This window comes from Salvelinus alpinus, chromosome 16 (assembly GCF_045679555.1).
Source record: "Salvelinus alpinus chromosome 16, SLU_Salpinus.1, whole genome shotgun sequence".
NCBI classification, from domain to species: domain Eukaryota; kingdom Metazoa; phylum Chordata; class Actinopteri; order Salmoniformes; family Salmonidae; genus Salvelinus; species Salvelinus alpinus.
In genome coordinates this window covers 5,596,429-5,613,377 of record NC_092101.1, presented here as the reverse complement: position 1 = coordinate 5,613,377, position 16,949 = coordinate 5,596,429, and the positions used below count along the sequence as shown (strand labels likewise).

The 16,949-nt window shown below is 42.9% G+C and overlaps 2 protein-coding genes across 3 annotated transcripts in view; both read left to right on the top strand.

The window, feature by feature from the left end:
• Positions 1-15,789, top strand: part of kif14 (kinesin family member 14) — a 42,994-nt gene extending 27,205 nt beyond the window's left edge. Inside the window, exons 25-29 of the mRNA XM_071344528.1 lie at positions 2,805-2,957; positions 3,474-3,596; positions 9,647-9,721; positions 12,986-13,127; positions 13,438-15,789. Coding sequence (XP_071200629.1) covers positions 2,805-2,957; positions 3,474-3,596; positions 9,647-9,721; positions 12,986-13,127; positions 13,438-13,826 — 882 coding nt within the window. The 3' untranslated portion in view covers positions 13,827-15,789. The remainder of the gene's footprint in view (positions 1-2,804; positions 2,958-3,473; positions 3,597-9,646; positions 9,722-12,985; positions 13,128-13,437) is intronic.
• Positions 15,790-15,901: 112 nt separating this feature from the next.
• The window catches only part of LOC139540678 (adhesion G protein-coupled receptor D2), a 143,630-nt gene continuing 142,582 nt past the window's right edge, over positions 15,902-16,949 (top strand). The window contains exons 1-2 of one of the 2 annotated variants that reach the window (XM_071344529.1): positions 15,902-16,206; positions 16,392-16,428. In XM_071344529.1, the coding sequence (XP_071200630.1) occupies positions 16,190-16,206; positions 16,392-16,428 (54 nt within the window). In that variant the 5' untranslated portion in view covers positions 15,902-16,189. The remainder of the gene's footprint in view (positions 16,207-16,391; positions 16,429-16,949) is intronic. The other variant, XM_071344530.1, reaches the window with a different exon arrangement.

Sequence of the window (16,949 nt, the reverse complement as noted above, 5' to 3'; positions counted from 1 at the left end):
CTTGGCTGTGTGCTTAAGGTCGTTATCCAGTCTGAGGTCCTGAGCAGGTTTTCATCAAGAATCTCTTTGTACTTTGCTCTGGTCATCTTTCCCTCGATCCTGACTAGTCTCCCTGCCACTGAAAACATCCTCATGCCATGATGCTGCCAACACCATGCTTCACCGTAGGGATGGTGCCAGGTTTCCTCCAGATGTGACGCTTGACATTCAGGCCAAACAGTTCAATCTTGTTTTCATCAGACCAGAGAATCTTGTTCCTCATGGTCTGAGAGTCTTTAGGTGCCTTTTGGCAAACTCCAAGTGGACTGTCATGTGCCTTTTTACTGAGGAGTGGCTTCCGTCTGGCCACTCTACCACAAAGGTCTGAATGGTGGAGTTCTGTAGAAATGGTTGTCATTCTGGAAGGTTCTCCCATCTCCACAGAGGAACTCTGGAGCTTTGTCAGTGACCATCACGTTTCCTGGTCACCTCCCTGACCAAGGCCCTTCTCCCCCGATTTCTCAGTTTGGCCGGGCGGCCAGCTCTAGGAAGAGTCTTCGTGGATCCAAACTTCTTCCATTTAAGAATGATGGAGGCCACTGTGTTCTTGGGGATCTTCCATGCTGCAGACATTTTTTGGTACCCTTCCCCAGATCTGTGCCTCGACACAATCCTGCGTCGGAGCTCTACAGACAATTCCTTCGACCTCATGGCTTGGTTTTTGCTCTGACATGCACTATTAACTGTGGGACTTTGTATAGACAGGTGTGTGCCTTTCCAAATCATGTCCAATCAATTGAATTTAACACAGGTGGATTCCAATCAAGTTGTAGAAACATCTCAAGGATGACCAATGGAAACAGGATCCACTTGCTACAATTTCTTAAAACCTGTCTTCGCTTTGTCATTATGAGGTTTTGTGTGTAGATTGAGGGGGAAAAATCTATATTTAATCAATTGTAGAATAAAGCTGTAACAGAATGTGGGAAAGGGATCTGAATATTTTCTGAAGGCACTGTATGTACAGTACACATACATTGTTGACTAGTTTACTGCAAGTAATGTCATAGCGAATTACAGTAAAGATATTCTAGAAATATCCGTTTTTATCCCAATTAAACTGAAAAGACACAAACGCTGCAAAAGGAAAATCTTTTTCAATCGAGTTTGGTTGACACCTCACTGGCTCATCAAAATTCACCTCACTGATTGACGGGTTTTAGCTTTGAGCTGTTTTGACTCCTCGTATGGAAATCGCAGAGCGTAGGGGAATTCTCAACCTTCAGCCTCAAGTCCAACATGAATGAATGTATATTATACAGTGCCTAATGAAAGTCTACACATGCCTTGCACGGTCTTTACATTTTGCTGCCTTAAAATTATGTTTTAAAGAATGCTACCGATGTACACAACCTACTCCAGCGTTGCACAAGTCTTAGGGCAACATATAATATCCATTGTTTGTGTAAATATTGCTCAAGGTCAGTACATTTGGTAGGGAGTCATTGATGGAGAACAATATTCAAACCGTGTCTCTGATTTTCAAGCCGGTTTAAGTCAGGATTGAGACTGGACCTTTCAGGAACACTCAAAACAAATTGGAAAGCCATTCTGGTGTGTCTTTGACATAAACATGTGTGTAATTGTCCCGCTGAAAAATAACTATCCCACGGTTAGGTATTCAGAAGGCTGAGGCAGGGTTGCCTCTTACTTTTTATCTGGGCTTTGTTCCTTTCATATATATTTAGATCCTGACAAACTCCCTAGTCTCCCAGTCTCTGCAATAACATTGCATTCACTCCACGTTATTGGCCTGTATGACAATGTTAAATCCACTTCAAAACATCTTCACCTTGTCTTTAACTTTGAAAATGTGGCCTAGGTTGTGTAGATAGCTAGGAAAACAATTAAATATATTCCCTTTTGAGATGACATTTTAAGGCAGCAAAATGTGAAGACTGTGCAAGGTGTGTGTGAAGACCTTCACCCCAAATTTGCCACATTTGTTTGTAGTATTACTTTAGTGCCTTGTGCAAACAGGATGCATGTTTTGGAATATTTGTTTTCTGTACAGGCTTCCTTCTTTTCCCTCTCAATTAGGTTAGTATTGTGGAGTAACTACAATGTAATGTGACTTGTTAAGCACATTTTTACTCCTGAACTTATTTAGGCTTGCCATAACACAGGTTGAATAGTTATTGACTCAAGACATATCAGCTTTTCATTTTGAATTAATTTGTAAAATGTTCTAAAAACGTAATTCCATTTTGACATGGTGGGGTGTGTCGGCCAGTGACATAAAATATCTTTAATACATTACAAATTCAGGCTGTAACACAAGAATGTGGAAAAAGTCAAGGGGTGTGAATACTTTCTGAAGGCACTGTATGTACTGCACAATCTAACATTCCTAAGAAGTGGCAGCAATAAAACAAATTAAACCACCTTTTCCACCCATCTCACCCTCCTTTCACACTACTGTATGTCTTTAAACGTTACATTTTTTTTACATTTGAAAGTCATTAACCTTTTAAGCTTTTTTCCCTAGTTCATTATGTATTTATTCAAATACAATATATCTTCGCATTCACAAATAGTATGAGTACATTTATTTTATTGAGCAAACTCTCTTATCCAGAGCGACTTGCAGTTAGTGCATTAATTTTACTTTGGCTAAGTAAGACAACCACGTTTCAATCATATTAAATAAATGTTGCCTTATTAAAGTAGTTATCAGCAAAGTCAGTGATAGTAGGAAAAGGCAAGTGTTTTTTAAATTTTATTCAAATGTTATTTAACATCCAATTCCCGTGGGCTGTGACCAGGGCTGTGACTCTGAGATCTCGTCCATGGTGACCGAGGCCCACAGGAAGAGTGGTCAGTGTCTGGACGCGGCACTGCTGGTCATCAGCCACCTGGCCGCGCTTACCGCCACCCAGCTCCATTTGACCGAGCTGGGCTCTGAGGCCACAGGCAAGGTAAATGTTACCTCTCTCGCTCTCTCTCTCGCTCTCTCGCTCTCTCTCTCGCTCTCTCGCTCTCTCTCTCGCTCACTCACTCGCTCTCTCGCTCTCTCTCGCTCTCTCGCTCTCTCTCGCTCTCTCGCTCACTCGCTCGCTCGCTCACTCGCTCACTCTCTCACTCTCCCACTCACTCACTCTCTCACTCTCTCTCACTCACTCTCTCACTATCTCACTCACTCTCTCACTCTCTCACTCACTCTCACCATATACTGCCTTTCGTATTGATTGAGAATGGATAAGATACTGGGCATGAAGGCTTTGTGGTGCTTTGGTGGAAATAACGAAGCCATGATGTATCCTGCCTGGATGCTTCATCTCCACTCCCCTCCTCAATTCAAAATAATGATATAACTGGACCCAGTGACACACACATCCTAAATATAGCTTGAGGTGAGCATGGCTAATCATGCTGGTTTGCGGAGGGTCAAGAAAAAGTCTCTCAAAAGTTTTTTGTCGTTTCTCTTTCCCCAGCGGTCTGTGGCCCTGTCTCTTTTGGAGGGGACTTGTAAAGGGGTGCACTCTCTCCTGGAAGAGGGTCTGACAATCTCCAACGAGATGCTGAGAGATGCGCAGCTGGCCTATCCCAGGACTCCGGTACGTAGCCACCATTTAGTATTCACTGTCTATATGACTTCTCTATAGGAATTGTTTTGATATACACTGCCGTTCAACAGTTTGGGGTCAGTTAGAAATGTCCTTGTTTTTGAAAGTAACGTCAATAACATTAAAATAACATCAAATTGATCAGAAATACAGTGTAGACGTTGAATGACTATTGTAGCTGGAAACGTGATTTTTTTTATTTATTTTTTATATATATTTTTTTATGGAATATCTACATCGGCGTACAGAGGCCCATTATCAGCAACCATCAAATTTCAAATGTATTTATATAGCCCTTCTTACATCTGCTGATATCTCAAAGTGCTGTACAGAAACCCAGCCTAGAACCCCAAACAGCAAACAATGCAGATGTAGAAGCACGGTGGCTAGGAAAAACTCCCTAGAAAGGCCAAAACCTAGGAAGAAACCTAGAGAGGAACCATGCTATGAGGGGTGGCCAGTCCTCTTCTGGCTGTGCCGGGTGGAGATTATAACAGAACATGGCCAAGATGTTCAAATGTTCATAAATGACCAGCATGGTCAAATAATAATAATCACAGTAGTTGTCGAGGGTGCAGCAAGTCAGCACCTCAGGAGTAAATGTCAGTTGGCTTTTCATAGCCGATCATTAAGAGTATCTCTACCGCTCCTGCTGTCTCTAGAGAGTTGAAAACAGCAGGTCTGGGACAGGTAGCACGTCCGGTGAACAGGTCAGGGTTCCATAGCCGCAGGCAGAACAGTTGAAAATGGAGCAGCAGCACGGCCAGGTGGACTGGGGACAGCAAGGAGTCATCATGCCAGGTAGTCCTGAGGCATGGTCCTAGGGCTCAGGTCCTCCGAGAGAGAGAGAGAAAGAGAGAATTAGAGAGAGCATACTTAAATTCACACAGGACACCGGATAAGACAGAAGTACTCCAGATATAACAAGCTGACCCTAGCCCCCCGACACAATCTACTGTAGCATAAATACTGGCGGCTGAGACAGGAGGGGTCAGGAGACACTGTGGCCCCATCCGATGATACCCCCGGACAGGACCAAACAGGAAGGATATAACCCCACCAAAGCACAGCCCCCACACCACTAGAGGGATATCTTCAACCACCAACTTACCATCCTGAGACAAGGCCGAGTATAGCCCACAAAGATCTCCGCCACGGCACAACCCAAGGGGGGGCGCCAACCCAGACAGGAAGATCACGTCAGTGACTCAACCCACTCAAGTGACGCACCCCTCCTGTGTTCCAATGGCACGTTGTGTTAGCTAATCCAAGTTTATCGTTTTAAAAGGCTAATTGATCATTAGAAAACCCTTTTGCAATTATGTTAGCACAGCTGAAACCTGTTGTTCGTTTTTTTTTTTTCCCCCCCACCTTCATTTAACCAGGTAGGCCAGTTGAGAACAAGTTCTCATTTACAAGTGCGACCTGGCCAAGATAAAGCAAAGCAGTGCGACAATAAACAACAACACAGAGTTACACGTGGGATAAACAAAAGTACAGTCAATAACACAATAGAAAAATCTATATACAATGTGTGCAAATGGAGTAAGGAGGTAAGGCAATAAATAGGCCATAGTAGCGAAGTAATTACAAATACTGTGATAGACTGCATCCAGTTTGCTGAGTAGAGTGTTGGAGGCTATTTCGTAAATGACATCGCCGAAGTCGAGGATCGGTAGGATAGTCAGTTTTATGAGGGTATGTTTGGCAGCATGAGTGAAGGAGGCTTTGTTGTGAAATAGGAAGCCGATTCTAGATTTATTTTTGGATTGGAGATGCTTAATGTGAGTCTGGAAGGAGAGTTTACAGTCTAGCCAGACACCTAGGTATTTGTAGTTGTCCACATATTCTAAGTCAGAACCGTCCAGAGTAGTAATGCTAGTCGGGCGGGAGGATGCAGGCAGCGATCGGTTGAAGAGCATGCATTTAGTTTTACTAGCGTTTAAGAGCAGTTGGAGGCCACGGAAGGAGTGTTGTATGGCATTGAAGCTCGTTTGGAGGTTAGTTAACACAGTGTCCAAAGAAGGGCCAGAAGTATACAGAATGGGATCGTCTGCGTAGAGGTGAATCACCCGCAGCAAGAGCGACATCATTGATATATACAGAGAAAAGAGTCGCCCGAGAATTGAAACCTGTGGCACCCCCATAGAGACTGTCAGAGGTCCGGACAACAGGCCATCCGATTTGACACACTGAACTCTGTCAGAGAAGTAGTTGGTGAACCAGGCGAGGCAATCATTTTGAGAAACCAAGGCTATTGAGTCTGCCGATAAGAACGCGGTGATTGACAGAGTTGAAAGCCTTGGCCAGGTCGATGAAGACGGCTGCACAGTACTGTCTTTTATCGATGGCGGTTATGATATCGTTTAGGACCTTGAGCGTGGCTGAGGTGCACCAGTGACCAGCTCGGAAACCGGATTGCACAGCGGAGAAGGTACGGTGGGTTTCGAAATGGTCAGTGATCTGTTTGTTAACTTGGCTTTCGAAGACTTTAGAAAGGCAGGGCAAGATGGATATAGGTCTGTAACAGTTTGGGTCTAGAGTGTCACCCCCTGTGAAGAGGGAGATGACCGCGGCAGCTTTTCAACCTTTAGGAATCTCGAACGATACGAAAGAGAGGTTGAACAGGCTAGTAATAGGGCTTGCAGCATTGGCGGTGGATAATTTTAGAAAGAAAGGTTCCAGATTGTCTAGCCCAGCTGATTTGTACGGGTCCAGGTTTTGCAGCTCTTTCAGAACATCTGCTATCTAGATTTGTGTGAAGGAGAAGCTGGGGAGGCTTGGGCAAGTAGTTGCGGGGGGTGCGAAGCTGTTGCCCGGGGTTGTGGTAGCCAGGAGGAAAGCATGGCCAGCCATAGAGAGATGCTTATTGAAATTCTCGATTATCGTGGATTTATCGTTGGTGACAGTGTTTCCTAGCCTCAGTGCAGTGTGCAGCTGGAAGGAGGTGCTCTTATTCTCCATGGACTTTACAGTGTCCCAAAACTTTTTGGAATTAGTGCTGAAGGAAGCAAATTTCTGTTTGAAAAAGCTAGCCTTCGCTTTCCTAACTGACTGTGTGTATTGGTTCCTTCCCTGAAAAGTTGCATATCGCGAGGACTATTCGATGCTAGTGCGTTACGCCACAGGATGTTTTTGTGCTGGTCGAGGGCAGTCAGGTCTGGAGTGAACCAGGGGCTATATCTGTTCTTAGTTCCTCATTTTTTGAATGTGGCATGCTTATTTAAGATGGTGAGGAAATTACTTTTTAAAGATCAACCAGGCATCCTATACTGACGGGATGAGATCAGTATCCTTCCAGGATACCCGGGCCTGGTCAATTAGAAAGGCCTGCTCACAGAAGTGTTTTAGGGAGTGTTTGACAGTGATGAGGGGTGGTCGTTTGACCGCGGACCCATAACGGATGCAGGCAATGAGGCAGTGATCGCTGAGATCCTGGTTGGAAACAGCGGAGGTGCATTTAGAGGGCAGGTTGGTCAGGATGATATCTGAGGGTGCCCATGTTTACGGATTTAGGGTTGTACCTAGTGGGTTCCTTGATAATTTGTGTGAGATTGAGGGCATCTAGCTTAGATTGTAAGACGGCCGGGGTGTTAAGCATATCCCAGTTTAGGTCACCTAACAGAACGAACTCTGAAGATAGATGGGGGGCAATCAATTCACATATGGTGTCCAGGGCACAGCTGGGAGCTGAGGGGGGTCTATAATAGGCGTCAATTATATGCAACGCAGGACAAGCTAGATAAACTGGTAATATCATCAACCATATGTAGTTAACTAGTGATTATGTTAAGATTGATTGTTTTTTATAAGATACGTTTAATGCTAGCTAGCACCTTACCTTGGCTCCTTGCTGCACTCGCATAACAGGTGGTCAGCCTGACACGCAGTCTCCTCGTGGAGTGCAATGTAATCGGCCATGATTGGTGTCCAAAAATGCTGATTACCGATTGTTATGAAAACTTGAAATCGGCCCTAATTAATTGTCCATTCCTATTAATCGGCCGAATTCTAGTGCATATGTATTCACCACCTTTTCTATGAAGCCCCTAAATATGATCTGGTGCAACCAATTACCTTCAGAAGTCACATAATTAGTTAGATTGCACACAGGTGGACTTTATTTAAGTGTCGCATGATTTCACTATATATACACTTGTTCTGAAAGGCCCCTGAGTCTGCAACACCACTAAGCAAGGGGCACCACCAAGCAAGTGGCACCATGAAGACCAAGGAGCTCTCCAAACAGGTCAGGGACAAAGTTGTGGAGAAGTACAGATCAGTGTTGGGTTTAAAAATATATATCAGAACCTTGAACATCCCACTGAGCTGCAAAGCTCCACAGCAGAGATTGGAGTATCTGGCCATAGGACCATTTTAAGCCGTACACTCCACAGAGCTGGGCTTTACAGAAGAGTGGCCAGAAAAAAAGCCATTGCTTAAAGAAGAAAAAGGCATGTGGGAGACTCCCCAAACATATGGAAGAAGGTACTCTGGTCAGATGAGACTAAAATGTAGCTTTTTGGCCATCAAGGAAAACACTATGTCTGGCACAAACCCAACACCTCTCATCACCCCGAGAACACCATCCCCACAGTGAAGCATAGTGGTGGCAGCATCATGCTGTGGGGATGTTTTTCATCGGCAGGGACTGAGAAACTGGTCAGAATTGAAGGAATGATGCATGGCGCTAAATACAGGGAAATTCTTGAGGGAAACTTGTTTCAATCTTCCAGAGATTTGAGACTGGGATGGAGGTTCACGTTCCAGCAGGACAATGACCCTAAGCATACTGCTAAAGCAACACTCTAATGGTTTAAGGGGAAACATTTAAATGTCTTGGAATGGCCTAGTCAAAGCCCAGACCTCAATTCAATTGAAAATCTGTGGTATGACTTAAAGATTGCTGTATATTAGCGGAACCCCTCCTACTTGAAGGAGCTGGAGCAGTTTTGCCTTGAAGAATGGGCAAAAATCCCAGTGGCTTGATGTGCCAAGCTTATAGAGACATACCCCAAGAGACTTGCAGCTGTAATTGCTGCAAAAGGTGGCTCTACAAAGTATTGACTTTGGGAGGGTTCATAGTTATGTACGCTCAAGTTTTCCGTTTTTTTTTGTTATTTCTTGTTTGTTGTGTAAATCAAATGATACAAACCTCCCAATTAATCTATTTTAATTCCAGGTTGTAAGGCAACAAAATAGGAAAAATGCCAAGGGGGTGAATTCTTTCTCAAGCCACTGTACTTGTCCTCTTGCTCAGTTGTGCACCGGTGCCTCCCACTCCTCTTTCTATTCTGGTTGAGCCAGTTTGCGCTGTTCTGTGAAGGGAGTAGTACACAATGTTGTACAAGATCTTTAGTTTCTTGGCAATTTCTCGCATGGAATAGCCTTCGTTTGTCAGAACAAGAATAGACTGACGAGTTTCAGAAGAAAAATCTTCGTTTCTGGCCATTTTGAGCCTGTAATCGAACCCACAGACGCTGATACTCCAGATAGTCAACTAGTCTAAAGGACAGTTTTTTTTTTATTGCTTCTTTAATCAGAATAACAGTTTTCCACTGTGCTAACATAATTGCATAAGGGTTTTCTAATGATCAATTAGCCTTTTAAAATTATGAATTTGTATTCGCTAACACAACGTGCCATTGAAATACAGGAGTGATGGTTGCTGATAATGGGCCTATGTAGATATTCCATAAAATATCTTCTGTTTCCAGCTACAATAGTCATTTACAACACTAGCAATGTCTACACTGTATTTCAGATCAATTTGATGTTATTTTAATGGACATAAAATGTGCAAACTGTTGAACGGTAGTATACCTTGAGAGGGATTCTTGAGATTTTGTCATCAGAGAAATGTTATGTTAAAAAGTTAAGTAAAAAAATTACTTTTAAAGCCATGAATGGCATCAATGATTTGCATAGGATAAATAATTTTGCAATGATATTCTAGATTGTTTCTTTCGAATACCTCTATTTTGTCTCTTATCAAGCATCAGTCTCCAAACAAGGTACCATTTGGTCTATGTTTCTGGCAGGTTTTGCAGAGCCTCAAGTCGAAGATGCTGGACCTGTCCTGTGCTCTCCAGAGCTACATCCACTGCCACATGACGGTGAGCACTGGGCGAACAATAACAAACCCAACCAGCCTCATCTATCTTTCTTTACATGGGGTTAAACTCTCCAGATTAATAGCCCCTCCCACAGCCAGCACGTTAAAAGGTGCGAATCAGCTTTTATGGCTCTTGTAAAAAAAAAACTTGCCACCCCTGTCAGCCTTATCGCCACAGTCTCACGTTGAGCCCATCGTTCAGGTAATGGATGTGTTGAATGAAGTGTCATCAGTCACCGTTAACGTGCTTGTTTGCCATTATCTGCCACTCACAAACTAGCGCCTTTGTTAGTGTCGATCATCGGCTGCGCTAGGCGATTGGGACAAAGGAGAGGACATCTTTCCCCCGGACCTCCACCCCCATTGTCTTCAAACAAAGGGGTTGGATGAACAAAACCAGACACATGTTGAATCTCTGTGGGCCTCTGGGAGAGCCATGGTTTAATTTGTTGCTACTGTATTTTCATGATAGTGAAATGCAGATGCAGCCAGGTCCATAATTATTGGTACCCTTGTTACACATTTTTTTATACAAATACTGTGTATGCTCAAAGAAAATTAGAAATTATATTATTTTATGCTAATGCAATTGCGTAAAGAACATTGTTTTATTAGTTGTTAAACAAAAATCTATAATTGACACCAGTTTTCAAAACTCTAGCACCCTCCCCTTGCGAGCATAACGAAACTGAGATGTTTTCTTAAATGTTTTATGAGATTTGAGAACATGCTGGGAGGGATCTTAGACCATTCCTCCATACATAATCTTTCCAGATTCTTAATATACTTTGCCTGCTTTTATGGACTTCCTTCAATTCAAATCACAGCTTTTCAATGGAGTTCATGTCCGGAGACTGTAATGTTTAGCTTTTTGTGTCTGTTGAACCATTTCTGTGGGTTTTGATTAGTGTTTGGGGTTATTGTCTTGCTGGAAGATCATCTTGCTGCCAAGTTTCAGCCCCCTGGCAGAGGCAACCTTGTCTGGCTGACGCCAGCTCTCAAAGTCTTCCTGACTTGAGAGTAGGGGTCTGAACGATAGAACATGAAGAAAAAGACCTAACTCGACAATGCTGTAACATTAGTAGGAGGAGCTACTTTATTAGCAGGGCAGCAGCTCAAATGTGAGTGACGATGGGAGCAGGGAGGGGGCAGCATGGCAACAGTCGACTCGCACTGGTAGACTCATTTATCGCTAGTTATTTGTCATCTCATCTGATTAAATAGTACCTTTCTTGACTGCATCAAACCGAGAGGAGCTAGTTAAGATGGTCAGATACCTAACATTAGCTAGGCTAATTTAGACTACATGACGCTATCTCCAAAGACAAACATTGGCAGTACAATGGCCTTACTGAAGAGCTCAGTGACATTCAACGTGGCACCATCATAGGACAAGTCAGTTCAACAAATTTCTGCCCTGCTAGAGCTGCCACGGTCAACTGTAAGTGCTGTTATTGTGAAGTGGAAACGTCTAGGAGCAACAACGGCTCAGCCGCGAAGTGGTTGGCCACACAAGCTCACAGAAAGGGACCGCCGAGTGCTGAAGAGCTTAGTGTGTACAAATCGTCTGTCCTTGGTTTCAACACTCACTACCGAGTTACAAACTGCCAAACCACAGCAAGAACTGTTCGTCGGCAGCTTCATAAAATGGGTTTCCATGGCCGAGCAGCCGCAAGCCTAAGATCGCCATGCGCAATGCCAAGCGTCGGCTGGAGTCCATTGGACTCTGGAGCAGTGGAAACACGTTCTCTGGAGTGATAAATCACCCTTCACCATCTGGCAGTCCGATGAATGAATCTGGGTTTGGCGGACACCAGGAGAACGCTACCTGTAAAGTTGGGTGGAGGAGGAATAATGGTCTGTTACTGTTTTTCATGCTTCGGGCTAGGCCCTATAGTTACAATGAAGGGAAATCATAACGCTACAGCATACAATGACATTCTAGATGATTCTGTGCTTCCAACTTTGTGGCCATGTTTGTATGCAGCTTTATTAACTCAATGCTTTATTTTTTATTTATTTTTTTACATTGTTTGCAAACTGATATGTGACACGTATTAATGCCAAAATAACATGGGGCTATCTTTTGGGGGAGGCCCTTTACTGTTTCAGCATGACAATGCCCCCGTGCACAAATCGAGGTCCGTACAGAAATGGTTTGTCGAAATTGGTGTGGAAGACTATGACTGGCCCTGACCTCAACCCCATCGAACACCTTTGGGATGAATTGGCATATATTTTGATTTGTTTAAAACTATTTTTTTTGGTATGTTACCACATGATTCTATGTGTTATTTCATAGTTTTGAAACTAACCATAGCACCGGTGCTATGGTCTGTTGATGTGAAAATGTAGCTCTTTGGCCACACACACCCGTGGTGGGTTTGGCGTAGAAAAATGGAAGCATGTGCAGGAGATTACCTCATGCCTACGTTAAAATACATAGGATTTTATGGGGTTATTTTGCTTCCACTGGTCTTGTGGCCTTTGTTTAGGACAACGGCATCATGAACTTAACCAGGACATTTTAGCCAAAAACATGGTTGCCTTTGACAGGAGGCTGAGATTCTTGTGGATCTTCCAGCAAGACGATAACCCCAAGCACACACCCAGACTTGAACCACATTGAAAACCTGTGGTTTGAGTTGAAGAGAGCAGTCCATAAGTGCAGATGAAGGATATCAAGGATCTGGAAAGATTCTGTGTGGTGGAATTGTCTAAGATCCATCCCAATGTGTTCTCCAATCTCTTAAAACATTTTTTTTAAAGTCAGTGTCGTTATCCTCGCAAAGGTAGGATGCTCCTGAAAACAGGTCTCAAAATTATTGGTAGCCCTATCTTAATTTTTTGAATTTTTTATTACTTGTTAAACAAAATCTCTTTCTCTGAGAAATTGTACTAGTATAATATAATATAATTTTCAACTCTTTTGGCGCCTGCAATATGGCTCAGTATTTATTTTATACTTTATTTTATACTTTTTTTCCATCTTTATCAAGGGTGGCAATAATTATTGACCTGAAATTGTCACACGTTTTGTAATTGTACCGTTGTAGTGAGACAGTATTTGGTTGGAATCAACAGTAGTTCTGCACAACTAATGTATGGAGGAAGGGCTTTAATAGGGTTAGCTACAGTATGTGAGGAAAAGGGTTCATCCCCTTGGAAAGGCACCATTTTCCAATGACATCAACTGTAAAGTGTGTGAGTTTACCAATGACATCAACTGTAACGTGTGTGTGTGTGTGTGTGTGTCTGTCTACAGGATAGGGAAGAAGGCTCCAAGAAGGGAGCTGAGGACCCTGATCCCTCACAGCTCCACAGAGTGAGGAACACCGCAGCCATGCTGTTCCAGCTCAACCAGGCAATCAGGCAGCTTCACGCTGCTCTCTCTCTCGCCCTCCGAGGTACTGACTGTCTGGCCTATGAGAAGCAAGGCCACAGTTTCCTCAGCATTGCTACAAAAACATAATGCCTGCCATTTAACTGACCTAAATGGCTTCCTTTTTGATTTCCTCTCATTTCCCTGTCCTTTTTTCTTTTGTGACTTCAACTTTAATTGATACATTTTAGCAATATTATGGAACTGTAAACATATGTGTTTCTATTATCTACCCATCATTAGTTTAATCATCCAGGAAAGCTAGGTTCTAGCTACTATAGGAACCCAAAGAAGTCAAACGAGAAGTGAAATGCATGTATTTAACTCTTTACCAGGTAAAAGCAGTGACTCCAGCCTCGGTACCTGCCGAGAGGCTGTCTCCTCCTCCTCCAAGACCATCGACAAAGTCATTAACGGCCTCCCCAGGGGCGGCACAGGGCTGGCCACCACATCATCTAGCCTACAGCTGCCCTGCCTGGAGACTGTCATGGCAGCCCGGGACGAGCTCCACTCTGCCCTGCAGTCCCTGAGTACCGCCTTCAACACGCAGGGCCTTGAAGAGAAGAGTGGGTCTTCTGGCTCAGAGAAGAGCACACGGGAAAGGGGTCAGGGGAAGGAGGGGACTCTGGTTGCTTCCGACATGGGAAGGAACAGAGGAGCCCCTAAGCTTGTTTCTCTCTCTTCAGGATTGTCTTCATCTAATGACGAAGCACATTGGGTTTGATGCGCAGGGGGTTGATCAGCTGATCAGGCACTTTTTCAGTAGGCATGAAACTGCCGGAAATGGGAAGGTAGTACAATCTGAACTTGTCCAATGAGGAACAAATGTTTTCGGTTTCCGTTGCAATTTTTTTTTGCTACAGTGTGCTCTAATGAACACGACCCAGATGATTGATGTTAAAGGTTACAGGCTCAATGCCATTAATAGAAAGAATCAACAGAGAGAATGAGTGTACATCAAAGGTCTTTCTGTCCAATTGCACTAAAACCCCAGATGTATACACTGAACAAAAATATAATGTAAACGCAACATGCAACAATTTCAAAGATTTTACTGAGTTACAGTTCATATAAGGAAAGCCGTCAATTGAAATACATTCATTAGGCCCTAATCTATGGATTTCTCATGACTGGGAATAAAGATATGCATCAGTTGGTCACAGATACCATAAATATGTAGGAACGTGGATCATAAACCCAGTCAGTATCTGGTGTGACCACCATTTGCTTCATGTTGTCCCACTCTTCAATGGCTGTGCGACATTGCTCGATATTGGCGGGAACTGGAACACGCTGTTGTATAGGTCGATCCAGAGCATCCCAAACATGCTCAATGAGTGACATGTCTGGTGAGTATGCAGGCCATGGAAGAACACGGACATTTTCAGCTTTCAGGAATTGTGCATAAATCCTTGCGACATGGGGCTAAACATTATCATGCTGAAAGATGAGGTGAATGCGGCGGATGAATGGCATGAAAATGGGCCTCAGGATCTCGTCACGGTATCTGTGCATTCAAATTGCCATCAATAAAAAGTAATTGGGTTCGTTGTCTGTATATTATGCCTGCCCATACCATAACCCCACTGCCACAATGGGGCACTGTTCACAACGTTGACATCAGCAAACTGCAGTCAGGTCAAGACCCCGTTGAGGACTACGATACAGAGATGAGCTTCCCTGAGACCATTTCTGACAGTTAATGCAGAAATTCTTCAATTGTGAAAAAACACAGTTTCATCAGCTGTCCTGGTGGCTGGTCTCAGATCATCCCGCAGGTGAAGAAGCCGGATGTGGAGGTCCTGGGCTGGCGTGGTTACACGTGGTCTGTGCTTGTGAGGCCGGTATGTGGTCTGCGCTTGTGAGGCCGGTTGGATGTACGGCCAAATTCTCTAAAATGACAATGTAGGCGGCTTATGGTAGGGAAATGAACATTCCCAGGCAACAAACAGCTCTGGTGGACATTCCTGCAGTCAGCATGCCAATTGCATGCTCCTCAACTTGAGACATCTGTGGCATTGTGTTTGGTGACAAAACAGCACATTTTAGTGGCCTTTTATTGTCCCCTGCAAAAGTACACCTGTGTAACGATTTATGCTGTTTAATCAGCTTCTTCATATGCCACACTTGTCAGGTGGATGGATTGTCTTTGCAAAGGAGAAATGCTCACTAACAGGGATTTAAACACATTTGTGCACAATTTGAGAGAAATAAGCTTTTTGTGCGTAACACTTTACATTTATATTTTTGTTCAGTATACTTTATTTGGTCAGACAGGGATTTCTTCAGATTGTAAAGTACTTTGATAAAATGTGTATACAGTAATTGAATTGTACTGCAGTGGATTGTAACTATTTGGGCAATATCTTCTCATTTTGGTTAGGTGTCTTTTTATGTTGACTGTTCATAATCTTGCATTATTTTTACATGTAGGTGAAGGCGCAACAATTTTCTGTATTGTATGTAGCTCACTCAATGCTGTTAGAGGTGTCCCATATCACAACTTTTTCTGAGTGGTTTCATTCATTTGATAAACTATAATTTGCACTCAACTATAAACCTTGCACAAAGTACTTGTCATTTTTTGTTGTTGTCTCATGACACTTTTTGTATCTCTTGGTAAAGATTTGATACCTCACAATCATGTCACAATTTGAAAGTGAGCATAATAAATGAATATTTCTGGACTTTTTTTGTTTAGCTTTTTCGTCTGGTCTCCATACATGCATATTTTGGTCTCCTTTTATGCATATTGTGCAACAGCTTGTGAGTAAGTTCGTTATTTTTCTCTCAGCAGAGCTTGAAACGGCTCCATGCTTTTTACACCCACCCTTCGCGCGCTCAGGCTTTGCATCACTTCATAAAATCTGATGTCACCTAGGAGGTTCCCTCAAATTCATGAAGTGTAAATCGAATGACGACTCTGGGTTACAAACAACGACCGATTTGTTTTTGTTAATTACTTTTGTTGAGAAAATGTCGCACTGGAGGATTCATTGATGAAAGTCTTTTAAAATCACACGACGACTTCGAAATGTCGATGGAGGTGAACTAAAGAAAACGCACGAAAACTTTGAGTATTAACGGATGGTGTCCAATCTCAGGTAGGTGTAAAGTACTGTTAGTCATTTTAACTTGAATGTTAAAGTGAGAATTCAATAATTATATTTGGACATGTAGTTTGTGCCTTTTTAGTGCAACCTTAAATTAAGTTGATTTAGATTGCCTTTATCGATGGATCATTTCCCAAAACCGTACTAACAATTTCACATTGGCTTCCATTTCAAAGGATGCAGTGGTTTGGGATATTATACCCCCATTTACTTGTAAGTGCACTGTTTTCATTATTTTAGGGCATGTTCTATATTTGAAAGAATGTGTTATTGAACTTTCGCTCTGATTTTATGAAGGATCCACCCCATGTTCACTCAGCCCTATTCTCCCTCAAGCCAATGTTCCTTAAGACCTATGTTCCCTCAGTACCCACTGAACAAATTTTCATCATAATTGGCATCAATATTGGGGAATATGGGCCTGATTCAGACTTAGGAAATGTACGCCTTTCATATGCATGCCATTCCTACACACTTCTCAGTAGTTCAGATTCAGATTTACCTTATGCAGGTGTGGTTCCCATGCACATTGTGAAAACAATTTAATTAAACTGCTGAAAACCCTCCCACTTGCAGGCCAACATATTTTCTTGTGGAGTTTTCATTCAATATGGGATTCCATACATGTATCTAAAGTCATCCCTTTGAATTTGGTGTACTTTTTAAAATATGTGTATCAGCAGACTCACTAGAATATATATATGGAGAGAACGGTTCAGGGCCTGGTTTCCCAA